This window comes from Nothobranchius furzeri, chromosome 9 (genome assembly GCF_043380555.1).
Source record: "Nothobranchius furzeri strain GRZ-AD chromosome 9, NfurGRZ-RIMD1, whole genome shotgun sequence".
NCBI classification, from domain to species: domain Eukaryota; kingdom Metazoa; phylum Chordata; class Actinopteri; order Cyprinodontiformes; family Nothobranchiidae; genus Nothobranchius; species Nothobranchius furzeri.
In genome coordinates, this window is record NC_091749.1 from 67,708,384 (window position 1) to 67,721,234 (window position 12,851).

A 12,851-nucleotide genomic window follows, 5' to 3' on the forward strand; every position below is an offset into this window, starting at 1 on the left:
AGCAAGGGAAGGGAATGATCTGAGCATGCAGGAGGACTGACCCATCATAAACCTTTGTCGGCTGTGCTGAAGAGAAAGCTACAGAACCAAATTATTTAATTAATTAGCTGCGTGTTCTCCTGTCCTCCGGGCCACACACACACATGGGACTGTCTCAGCTGTTATTTACGTTAAGGAGTGTGCACGTACAGCATGCGCGCCTCGTGCACGAGCCTACTATTGAAGCTGCAGTTACGCGTTATGCCTGAGTAGCGATCGCGAGCATTAAAAACTTCAAACTTCCTTACAGTCCCTTTAAAGGATGTAGTCTGAAGATAACGATGTCATTGGTATAAACAGTTTTATAATAAACAAAAAAAAATTTTATTAAATATTTTAAAACAGTTTTTTTTTCTTCAGGAATTGAGCCTAGATTTAGTTCTCATTCATTTCAGGCCTATTTTAGAGAAACACAATTTGTAATGATATGAAGGGATAACTTTTGCACGGTGTTGGTCACCCTCACAGTAACTGATATCAGACATATCCAAGTGTTGGTGGGAGATAAATAATGGTAAGTTGTTGTGAGACGTCCCTCTGAAGAGCACATTAATCACAAATAGGGACAAACTAACACTGTCAGTGATATGTGATTGTGCACCGTGTCGTATTTTTGCATGTTTGGCTCATTCGTGAATGTTTTTTAACACAGATGAACAAATGGATGCTGCTTTTGTGATGGATGTTGACTTGATGGTGGATTTGAAGGAGCTTCCGAAGACATTCAGGAAGGGGCAAAACAAGCAGCAGCGCATCATTTAAAACATTCACAGTAGATAAGATACATAGATGTACTGTTAGCTAGTAGTTCTGCTAGCCTAAGCACCGAGTACTACCTTAAACACGGCCAAGTTTACTAGTTAATAATTAGCTACGCAGTTTAATCCACTGCAGCTATTAGAAAAACAAATAAACTAATAAATAATAAAATCTCTATCCAGTTAACTTTATAAGCTGTTATTTAGATCTCCTCTAAAGTTAAACTTGTTAAATGTGCTACGTACATTTCTGTAAGAGACGCTAACCATTAGGGATGTGAATCTTTGAGCAACTAACGATTCGATTCCGTTACTTGGGGCGTCGATTCGATTCAGAATCAGTATTAACAAAGAGTGTCCGCTCCAGGATGAACTACTTTGTTGTACAAGTTAGTTAAAGCTATGGGACATTTTTATTTGACTTTAAACTGGTCATGCTCCAATAATGCTAATTTACTATGTAAAATAAAGTGATTCTAAAACTGTAAACAGAAACAATCTTTTGACCAAAAGGCAACATTTATTTTTGCTTACCTTGTAAAAATATAACAAATCTGTAATTACCTAACAGTAGCTTTGAAAGAAATACGGTCAAATACTTTTCAAGTATGTGTAGAAACAAGTTACATGAGTAATCCTGAGTACTCATTTATCAACTTAGAAAATAAATATGAGAATATCTCAAATTTCTGAGTATGGAAAAAATCGCATTCAAGCGCCCTCTTATCAGCAGATTCAAACATAAATCATCTCAATTTATGGGACCACAAAAGTAAACGGAGTACTGACTCTCCTAACAAAGATCAAAAAAGTGCATCTCAAACCTGTAACATGCCAAATATTTGAGATCCTGGAATCGATTCTGAATCTTTATAAGAATCCCGATTCAGACTTGAATCGATTTTTTTCAGCACCTCTACTCCCATGCAGTTAAAGCTGCGTCCGCGAACTCATGACTTTATAGTTAAATTAGTTTGTATGTTGTAACTAGAGGTCATGTTCTTTAAAGAGCAAGTCACCCCCTACCAAAGTATAACTCCACTCCCACTTCATGTTTGAAAAATGCAACAAATGCTGTTGCCAGGCAGACCGAGAGGGCAGAGCCGCTAACAAATACACACACACAGGCTCACAATGACATTGTGACGTCATAATGTACCAGCTAATTTCATTGTGCACCTCTTAGCCAATAGGGATGGCAGATTTAAATCAAATGCAGTTCAGAGTTTTTACCTGACAATGGCACAACGCTGACAGTTTTAGGCAGAATATTTAAATTTTGACTAAGATGCACTAAAGTGCTAAACTATTGACTACACGTGCTTATATAGTTTATAAGCCAAAAAAAGTTGATTTGGGGTGACTTGCTCTTTAACTAGTCTAACAACATTTTTATTATCCTGACAGCATTAGAGATGCAGCTTCCTTTACTAACCATTCACAATAAGAGTCCCAGGAAACTTAACATTATTTGTAAAAGTGCAACAGATTTTCTGCTGGTAGCATCGTGTTTTCGTCCGGTAGAATTTAATTTTCACGTATTTTACAGCCGCTGCTGAAATCCAGGTTTCTGTTTTCTAGTGTGGGTAAAATGACGAGTACAGTAATTATTATCCTTACATGTTGTTTCTAATGATGATATAAAATGTTTTATTTTTACTAAGCAGAAACAGATTTGTTCTGTTGTTGAAATGTTTTAAAGAACATCAAAATGAATTTATTTCAAACCCCTAAATTCACCTGATCAGGTAAGGAATGTCTTCCAGCGCTCCTTTTGGTCCTTTATCTGGCAGGAGAAACTGAGATTTCACGCCGTAATTAATATTACGTAAAACTAGAAGCGTCCCAGTCAAGCCTCGTGTCTTTAGGGTTATTTAGAGCCGACAGTTTAAATCATTTTCTAATAAATAGTGAGGAGTAAAACAGGTTTAGTAACCAGGTAACTGGAGCACAGTGCTGTTGTTGGTGGAGTTTGGGTAAATATTAGTGAGATTCCTTTTTTTATGCATGAAAAAAAACATAACTTTTTATTTATCAATAGAATAATTACAGTAGAGGGAGGTTCTGGGTGTTTTTACTGAATAATCTATAAACAATGAGACAATTTAATGGCACTGTGCCTCGTCTACAGAGGAACTCAGAACTAGAGGTTTATCTATTGCAGATGTCGTTATGTAAAGGTCACGGTCAGCCGATGGTCCATATCTAGACGTTTTCTACCATAGTTTCATGTTAAATGTCACTAATAACATCAGTTAATGCACAAAATTCAAAATCATTTTTTTAAACCAGCTGTTTAATCCCACTGCTCAGTGTTAAAATCAGACCCTAACCCTAACTCACAAGTATCAAATAGTAATAACTGGTAAACAAAAACGTAATTTGTAGAGCATGAATGGTATCCAGGAATGGAAAAATACACCAACACAGCACCGGGCTGCCTGGAGAAGTGCCTGACTTTAATTCGGCTTTACTAAGGAGGTGTGTCGGCCGATGAGATATAAAAGAAAAAAGTTAAATATCAGCCTGATATATTTGCCGACAGATACTGGTTTACTCAGAACTTCCTTTAATCCTTTACAACAGGGATTCCCAAAGTGTGGTGCGTGCGAGCTGCCGCTAGGGGGTGCGCGAGGTGAAAAGTGTAATGGCTGCGGAGCTCAGAGAAGTCTGTCATATGTCACCATTAGCGTAGAAACTCATTTGTGTGGGGGCCAAAGAAAAAGTAAGTGGGCCCAATAAATGTAATTGAAAACAAGTATATTTTTGCGCGTGTCCTCCACATGTGCCCTAGCTTCATAATAATAATGCGCCGAGCTTCAGCACTCTGGCCTGCGCACGCCGACATGTTCCGTATTTGATCATTTTTAACGGTGTTGGAGAAATCTGAAGGTGGCGAGTCATTCTGGCAGATTGTAATTAACACCTGTCTCATGCAGGTGTTCTGACATTGTAAACCTCACACACAGAACATTGTGGATGTAACTAAATAAATCAAGAAATGATTCCCATTCAGGCTATTAACTGCGCGCTGAAGATCTGAAGTTCAGAGTGCGTCTGTCAGAGGTCAGACGGGTTCCAGCGGAACCACGGCTCACGGGTGCACATGTGAGCACATCTGGGCTGGGCAGAAGTCATTTTACAACATTGGTTTAATCGCCAATAACAAGACGCGGTGACTTGAGCGGCTGTGCCGCGCGCGCACACACACACACACACACAGATTCAATAAGCGCGCACGCTGCTTTAACTCCGGCGCGCCGTCAGACTGAAGGCAGAAATGAACGCTGCCTCCACCGTGATAACAACTAAGGTCAAATTAAGATATTAGCTTCTGGGATGAGTCGGGTCCGCTCCAACCAGTGACTCCTCATGAACCTGACCACAAGTCCTGTTACTGCAGCATTTGTTATTCCAGTCAGCGTGGCAGCGGGTCGCAGATTCAGCCACACCATGAAACAGCAATAAGTCGGTCTGAGGCAAAAGTGAACATCATGGCTATATCTTGTCCCCTACTGACATTTGATTACGCACAAGTAGGTGATCAGTTCAGGTTTACGCAGAGCAGAAGGAAGGAGAGCGCTCTGGCCGCACAGGTTAAACGTTCCTACTTTAAGAAAACCGTTCAACTGCATTGTTTATGTGCTACCTGGGCACTCTAAATATTTATTTAAAATTAAATCAAAGGAAATTGTAATGTATCGAATGTTTATTAATTACTATTTAAAAAATGAAAGTGATGGGGAATTTTTTAACCCTCTCTGTTTAGCTTGACATCTGATATATATATATATATATATATAGAGCCATGCCCTGATGTGGGGGCTTGGGGGGGGGGGGGGGGGGGGGGGCGACATGGTCGGGACATAGAAGGGGGTGCGCGGCTAAATAAGTTTGGGAACCACTGCTTTACAATAAGAGTCTCAAATACAGGTCAGAACATGTGAAGCTTCTAAAACGGTTTATTGATCCAGTTTTCTGTCTGAGCTTAACTCGTTCACTGCCACTGACGACTAAAGTCATCATTTGCATTTTTTTACTGTGTGGGCGTCGGACGAGCCCCCGCACCGTGAGAACAAACATCTCAGCTCTGAAGCCGATCTTCATCCGCATACGTCACACGTCATGTGATCAGGAAGCAGAACATCCGTGTGTTAGGAGATCGTTTTGGGCCGTTCCTGTAAAAAAAGTGAGGCGCGAACCGGAAAAGCTTCTGCCAATCACAATTCAACAACAGATTATGAAAGAATGGATAACGCTCGAAACGCGCGGATTCTTCCTGATGTAAGAGGCGAGTCTCCACTTTGTTTTAGTTGTTTTGGCGTCGACATCATCCTAGCGCGCAACGTTCTGTCACTTAAAAAACTGTAAAAACGGTCAGAATAGCTGGCAGCGAATGAGTTAATCAGGACTAATAAACTATTTTAGAAGCTTCAGATGTTTTCTGGTGCCTGTGTTTCTGTGAGACTCTTATTGTGAAGGATTAAAGGAAGTTCTGTAATTCTCTGTGGATGCTGGGATGAAAATAACAGAAAACTGCGCTTCTTGTCAATAAAATGTCTCCTTATTTCATAATTTCTACGTTTTTCTCAACGTTTGGACTTCAGCCGTGATGTTTGTGGGAAAACGGATGCAGCTGCAGAGTTTTAGATCTAGAACAGAGAAACCAGTCAGCTCTTCTTACTTTGCGATGTCTTTATAATTAATTACAACCAGGCTTGATTGGGACATTTCTAATTAAAACTCAACAGAACCGGTTTTAGTAGAGCGTCTCCTTTTCTCCTGCTCCACTCCTCATCTCATCTCCTCCTCATGTTAACCCCATTGCTCATCTGTTGTTTGTTCTCTCTCTCTCTCTTGTTTTTCTTTTCTTCCCGTCTGTGTAGGCAGCCCGTTGAGTAACTTCTTTGACGTAATTAAACAGCTTTTTTCAGACGAGAAGAACCTCCAAGCGTCGAACTCCCCCGGCGCCCCCGCCCCGCCTAGCTCCCCCACCAAGCATGCCCCCGGCAGCAGGCCCAACCAGCCCTCGCCCAATGACTCGAAATGCCCCCCTGGCAAAGACAAAACAAAGATGGCCGGCGGCAGCAGGACACAGGAACAGCCTTAAGGAGCGGTAGCTGTGCATGACTAGAGAAGCCGTAACCAGGTCATTCACTTTGCCCTTCCGTTCAGAGAAAAGCTAACAAACAACAAATCTACTTTTTGCCTATAAATTTTCTACTATATGAAGGGAGTGGCTCCGTTTAAGAGTTGATCAGTATTTTAAAACAAGTAGCAGATGTAGCTATGCTGCCCCCCCACCCCACCCCCCCACCCCGTGTCCTCCTCACGTGTCATAGCTTGACTTGTTTCTACCACCAGGGGTCATCCATAATAACTATTAACCCCGACGGCTCCTCCAGGAGAGTCCTAAACCGAGGAAAAGACCGAGGACACCCCCCACCGAGTCCCTTCTGTCCCACGGCACAGAGACGTCTCAGCAGAGTTGCAAAAAGAAAAAAGCCTTAAGACAATGACGTTTGTCAGTCTCCTCACACACAAACCCCTCCTCCCACTCCTCCCACATGTACATGAAAAACTCTGACGCAAACAAGGGAGTGAAGGAGACGGAGGCTGGACGCAGGACGGACGGAGGGACACACTTTGGCTGGATTCTGGGTTGTTTTTGTTTTTTTAACTCCTGACTTTTAGCAAATGATTTCATGCGACTGGAGGCAGCCCTGAACAGCGTTTGTGGGATGAAAGTATTTAAATGAATGATTTATTCTGTTGTACAGGAAGTATTGTGACATCATGTTTATTATAATCAGGTGAGGCGTGGTCACACCAGGTACCGTTGATCTGCGCCTGTAGGAGCTTTAGGTGAACAAACAGGATCTGTTAACTACAGAGCCGCACGCACGCACGCACGCACGCGCACACACACACACACACACACACACACACACACACACACACACACACACACACCTCTATACGTTTCAGCAGGTCTCTAAACAGACCAGATCAGTTGTTTTACAGGCACAGTTCAACTTCTCAGACACGGTTTTGTGTAAAAGTCATGAATGCCTCCTGAACAGCTTCTGTTCAGAGAAATGGTTCAAATGAAACCAGGACTGAACACCCATGTGAGCATGTTCGTCATTTTGAAACGACTTGAACCTACAAAATAAAATAATTATACTTGTCTGTTATAAAACTTTATTATATTTACAGAAATCATAATCTTTATGTTTCTGCTGACGGTGGTGCAAACGTTTGTAAAACAACATAAAACACACTTTGAGCTTCACTCAGACTAGCCGTTAGCGTATCATTCCTGAAGGACAAACGCTGAACGAAGGCTGTTCAGGAAGATGGAAACTCTGGCTTCTACACTCAGGATCAGGTTTTATTTGAACGGATTAGATCAAAGCTACACGGCTGCTACCTTCACGCCACGAGTAACCATAAACGCTAATGAGACGCTTGCCCAGGTGCAGAATTAAACAGCTCCTGGTGGGACCGGGCCTCTCAGATTAAATGTTTGATTTTTTAATTTTGCACTTTAGAGAACATTTGTGTTCAGTTACGTTTTTATTCGTCTGTTCAGGTTTTTGTATTTTCTGCAGGATTCAGATGATACTGAACTGCTGTAATTCTGTGTTTTTTTTTTATATTTAATTCAGTTATTTATACCGGATGTAGAGAATGTTCCTAATATCAATGATTTAATGCTATTTGTCACTTTTAAGTTATTTTTTAAACGTGCTTTTGTTTCCCGCCCTTTGTTGAAGAGAGAAACCTTGTAAATTATACGTTGGGGGAATAATTTCTGTTGTAATTTAAGAATGTAGACTTAGCCTCTCTGAGAGGAACGTAAATGTCCCCCCCACCCGCCCGAACGACGACTCAGACGCTCATCCTGTAAATAAGCAGAGTTTAACAACGAGCTTATTTTAATGAAAAACACAACAAGGGGATCCCGCTGGCAGCTCTGACGTGGTACGTCTGTTTGCATGTTCAGCATCTGTCTTTTCTTTGCATGTCGCTGTTGGGACTCGTTCTTTTACTCTCCATGCTAATTAATTTATTTAATTTATTTGCCTGTTTCTCCTCCTTTCGACTGCTGTGCACACACACACACACACACACAGTTAGCAACGCATCCTCGTCGCTCATTTTCTCACAGAGGGATCCGGCTTGGGCGCTGGGTCATCGGAGAAAAACTAAAGCAATACCTTCCATTGTTCGCTTCCCTCTGTTTTATATTGTGGGAATCCGGGGCACACGGAACGGATTCGGAGTTTTACCACGGAGCAGGATAAACGCTGGCAATGTATTCCCTCGTGATGTTACTGTGAACAACTTCAGTGCTAAAAGGAATAAACCTGTTGACTTTAGAGCTCTGGACGTGTGTCGTGTTTGTTTGGGTCTGGATTATCGCACAGCGACGGAAAAACAATACAGATCAATCAGCTGTACATCGCCATGGCAACCACAATGTGTCTGCATCCTTAACTCATTCGCTGCCAGCGTTTCTCACAGTTTTTACTGTTTTTTAAGAGTCACAACGTTGCGCGCTAGGATGATGTCGACGCAGAAACAAAGCGGAGACTCACCTCTTACATCAGGAAGAATCTGCGCGTTTCGAGCGTTATCCGTTCTTTCATAATCCGTTGTTGAATTGTGATCGGCAGAAGCTTTTCCGGTTCGCGCCTCACTTTTTTTTACAGCGGCGGCCCAAAACGATCTCCTAACGCATGCAGTGCGTTTACATGCAGCCAGTAACCCTTTTCTAACCCGAATGTTTGGTCGTGTAAACGCATATCGGGATATCTCCATCAAAGCGTGTGTTGTGCGCATGCTCTGTTCGCAAGGAATCTTGGTCTTTTGAGTAGCGAGACGTCTTGTATGCGCCAGAACTCTGGAAGTAAAAAACAAGTTGGGAGCAACACAGCACCACACTTTCGGAGTGACGAGGAAACTAAAGCGCAAACAAACGCGGTCGCCATCTCTTCCGAACTGGGAAACATGCTGTTGTTTTCACGGATACCAGAACAAGAAGAACCGGAAATTACACATATTGCGTCTGGACGTAGTCCACACGTCCTGACGCGACCCCAACGTCCGCATTTACATCGGGTTATGCAAGTAAGGGGTAACTCTTTCTATTTGTGCTTGTAAACGGGTTATTCTGATCAACTCAGAAACCCGAATGCCGACCTTAACCCGATCATAACCCGGATATTGGCTGCATGTAAACGTAGTCATGGATGTTCTGCTTCCTGATCACGTGACGTGTGACATATGCGGATGAAGATCAGCTTTAGAGCTGAGATGTTTGTTCTCACGGTGCGGGGGCTCGTCCGACGCCCACACAGTAAAAAAAATGCAAATGACGGCTTTAGTTGTCATTGGCAGTGAATGAGTTAACTGTCAGCATGGTGAGATAAATAAAGGAGAGAAATGGACAGATGTTGTTGATCCCCCCCCCCACAGCTGTAAGAATTCCTCGGGAACACTGAAATATCTAGCAGGATTTGGGAACGTTTGGGAGTAAATAAAACAAAACCTTCATCTAAGAGTTTTCTTCTAGGTAAGAAGCATCACGTCAGGACTGAAGCTGAAGAGAGAAAGTGGTTCTGAAGCATCAGCTGATTAACTGAACTAACTCACCAAAAGCATCCGGCTACCAGCGACACGCAGCGTGAAGCTGGTAGAGTCGGCAGATCAGCACAGCTTCCAGGTCTTTAAGGAGCGGCGGGTCCTGGTTCTGTCTCAGCCCAGGCTGGTTCCCAGCAGGAGACGGGGACTTCCTGACTCCACCCAGTAAGAGGCGATGGAAGTCCTCTCTGTCCAGCAGCAGGTCCATGTTCTGTAGGAAGAACCCCTGAGAGAACCTGCAGAGTTCTGCTCCTCCATGAAGCTGCAGAAACAAACACGACTCGATCAGCTCAAAAGAATCATTTAAATTAAATAAAGACATCAAATCTGAGTTTCTTCTAAACCCGTTTCCCACATTTAAGCTAAACTTTGTATTTGGAAATGAAAAACTAAAACTTAAACACAAAAGACTCATTTAAATAATACTGAACTCTAATAAAGTTTTAAACTGGAATTTATACATTCGAGCTACAAGAATAAGAAAGAAAACTTTTGACAAAGCGCCTCAAGATAAAAATCTCGAGGCGCTTCACAAAAACAAAATTAAAATGTAAGAAAAGGGAGAGAAAACAAACAGGAAAGAGGGAAATCAGTGGATCCTGGGAAAGAGGATTAAGAGCAGAGTAAGGAGAGGGTGATGAAGGTCACACCAAAGCCTGAACAGGTGAGTCTTCAGCTGCTTTTTAAAGGAGACCACCGAGTCCACCGATCTCCCCGCAGGAGATCCTCCTGGACCTGTGCTGCGATCTGGGACCCTTTGTGGAGCGGCCGATAAACCACACAATTCCAATTCCAGGTTATTTTATGTTTATGTATTTAGCAGACGCTTTGTCCAAAGCGACTTACAAGTGATAATCGGCATGTTGCCCTTGAGGCTAACAACAACAACTTGACATCAATCATGGAGAGGAGGGAACAAGGAGTGGACAGTAGAGAGGGGGACGGGTGCAGGGAAGGTGCTACTTTAGAAGATGCTCTCTGAAGAGCAGGGTCTTCAGGAGTTTCTTGAAAATTGAAAAGGAAGCCGGAGTTCTGGTAGTGCTTGGTAGGTCATTCCACATTTGTGGAACGATGCATGAGAAGAGTCTGGATTGTCCTGAGCGTGGTGTAGGCACTGCTAGCCGACGATCCTGTGATGACCGGAGCGGCCGGGCCGAGACGTAAGCCTTTGCAAGAGGATTCAGGTAGATGGGAGCCGTACCATCTCGGACTTTGTATGCTCGTGTTGGCAATTTGAATTTGATGCGTGCTGCTAGCGGTAGCCAGTGGAGCTCGATGAACAGAGGGGTGACGTGTGCTCTTTTTGGCTGGTTGAAGACCAGACGCACCGCTGCGTTCTGGACCATTTGAAGAGGTCTCACAGTACAGCCTGGAAGACCAGTTAGAAGGGCGTTGCAGTAATGGAGGCGGGAGATGACAGTAGATTGCACCAGGAGCTGGGTGGCATGTTGTGTTAGGTATGGTCTGATCTTCCGTATGTTATACAGCGCAAAGCGGCATGAACGAGCAACAGAGGCAACATGATCTTTAAAGGTCAGGTGTTCATCAATCACAACACCCAGATTTCAAACTGCCTTTGAAGGAGCCAGAGATAGGAAGTCATTCTGGATTGAGATATTGTGCTGAATGGATGGTTTTGCTGGGATGAGATGGTGGGATTTCATCTACAAGTACGAAAACCCCCCAGAGCCTCCTCTGCTCTCCGATCACACACGCCACATCAAGGTAACCAGACTGAAGGACAGCTCAGAAGAGGCTGCACTCTCACACATTTAAACCCAACTCCAACCAGAGCGACTCCTTAAGAGTAAAACGTAAATGACAACCCGTTACTCGATTTATCCGATTCAGTTTATTCATTCCTGACGGGAACCTCTCCTCTGTCCCAACCGCATTTACAACCTCTGCACTTTTATTTGGGGGGCGGGGGATCTGCTCATGTGCTGCGGACACGGTGTGACCAAATACGGTTAATTGAGTGCATTTCTGGGTGTGAATGACACGAGCACCTGGGTGGGATTCATCATCAGACGAGTGCGCAAGAACGTGCGTACGAGAGGCCACCGCATGTTTCCTAGATCAGGATTTTGACTGCTCACACACACATTCTTCATTTCACTCGTAGGAAAGAGTATACAGTGATCCCTCGCTACTTCGCGGTTCGTTTATCGCGGATTCACGACTTGGCGGATTTTTTCATTGGATCCTTATTCAAGGAAAATTCGCCGATTCGCAGTATTTTTCACCAATTCGTGGTATTTTCCTATGCGAAATATCAAGAAATTCCTGTTTTTTTTCATCAATTTTATCATAAAATACACTTTTTGTAATAAAACTATAAAAAAAACAAGTAAAAATACAGTACTATGTAAAGGAGGGTTTTAAAAGTCTGAATACTGAATACGTACCTGTTAAATAAACACTGTGAATATGGTGCCCCCACTTCGTGGATTTTCACCTATCGCGGCCAGGTCTGGAACGCATCTACCGCGATAAACGAGGGATCACCTGTAGGACTATTTCTACGACCGTTTGATAAAAGAGGGCCCGGGTTCGTATCGCAGGAGGAAATAATGTTTAGATATAAATGTTTTTAGCCTCCTGAGCGATGCATGTGGATCAGACAAGCTTAGAAAACAAAGACACGAATGATTCTGAAGGAAAACTTTAACAGTTTTCATTAAAAGGTAAAAGTCATTTCTGTTTCTAACTTCTAAATCTTCTGAACCTCTTCCGTACCTTGGCAGCCTGATAGACGCTCACGGCGTTGCTCAGAGTCAGACTCTGAGAAAGCGTCGTCTCGCAGCATCTCTGCAGACGTCGGAGCTGGAAGAAGGCGGCGACAGGCAGCAGCTGCAAACCAAACAACACCTCAGCGTCACACGTCGGTGCAGAACGGGCCGAGTAAACAGTCGCTGCCGCCGCCAAACACCCTCACTCAGGTTTTACCTTCGTGGCCTCAGACGGAGACATCTTCATCCCCTCGGTTCCTCCGCAGTACAGCGACCTCATCATCACCTGCACACAGACAAGCTTCACCACCAGACTCCAGTTACATTTACCAACCCAGCAGCTGGTTTCCCACCTGGAAGGTGCTGTAGGTCATGTGACTGATGTGGATAATGTTGTCGGGGGAATCGGCGAGCATTTGTCTGAACCTGTTCAGATCAAACGCAAATCAGACTCACACCTTCGGGTGCACCGGTTCACAGGGAAAATATTAACAATGAAATCTGTATTTTTCATCTGAAACAGCCAAACGTTACACAAACGTCACTTTTCCTTACTGGTTTGTGAAAAGATGCTTAAAAAAGGTCACAGCAAGTAAAAAAAACAGGCGACAGCCATAAGAACCAATTTAAATTTTTAACAATCATGTAAAAGATAAAAATCTTTGTACAAAGT

General features: G+C 43.2%; 2 protein-coding genes across 13 annotated transcripts in view; one reads left to right on the forward strand and one right to left on the reverse strand.

Moving 5' to 3' along the window:
• The window catches only part of LOC107381556 (serine/threonine-protein kinase BRSK2), a 147,769-nt gene that overhangs the window by 129,893 nt on the left and 5,025 nt on the right, over window positions 1–12,851 (forward strand). For 7 of the 11 annotated variants that reach the window (XM_070555113.1, XM_054731940.2, XM_054731943.2 and 4 more), the window contains one exon: window positions 5,684–8,182. The exons of 1 other annotated variant lie outside the window; for it this stretch is intronic. In XM_070555113.1, coding sequence (XP_070411214.1) covers window positions 5,684–5,907 — 224 coding nt within the window. In that variant the 3' untranslated portion in view covers window positions 5,908–8,182. Of the gene's footprint in view, window positions 1–691; window positions 4,607–5,683; window positions 8,183–12,851 lie in introns of those variants that run through there. 3 more of the 11 variants (XM_054731937.2, XM_054731939.2, XM_070555114.1) reach the window with 3 other exon arrangements.
• LOC107381557 (ankyrin repeat and BTB/POZ domain-containing protein 2) overlaps window positions 1–12,851 on the reverse strand; it is a 40,587-nt gene that overhangs the window by 8,443 nt on the left and 19,293 nt on the right. For both annotated transcript variants that reach the window (XM_015953302.3, XM_054731936.2), the window contains exons 14-17: window positions 12,532–12,604; window positions 12,396–12,464; window positions 12,186–12,299; window positions 9,459–9,708 (exon numbers count right to left, since the gene is read on the reverse strand). In XM_015953302.3, coding sequence (XP_015808788.3) covers window positions 9,472–9,708; window positions 12,186–12,299; window positions 12,396–12,464; window positions 12,532–12,604 — 493 coding nt within the window. In that variant the 3' untranslated portion in view covers window positions 9,459–9,471. The remainder of the gene's footprint in view (window positions 1–9,458; window positions 9,709–12,185; window positions 12,300–12,395; window positions 12,465–12,531; window positions 12,605–12,851) is intronic.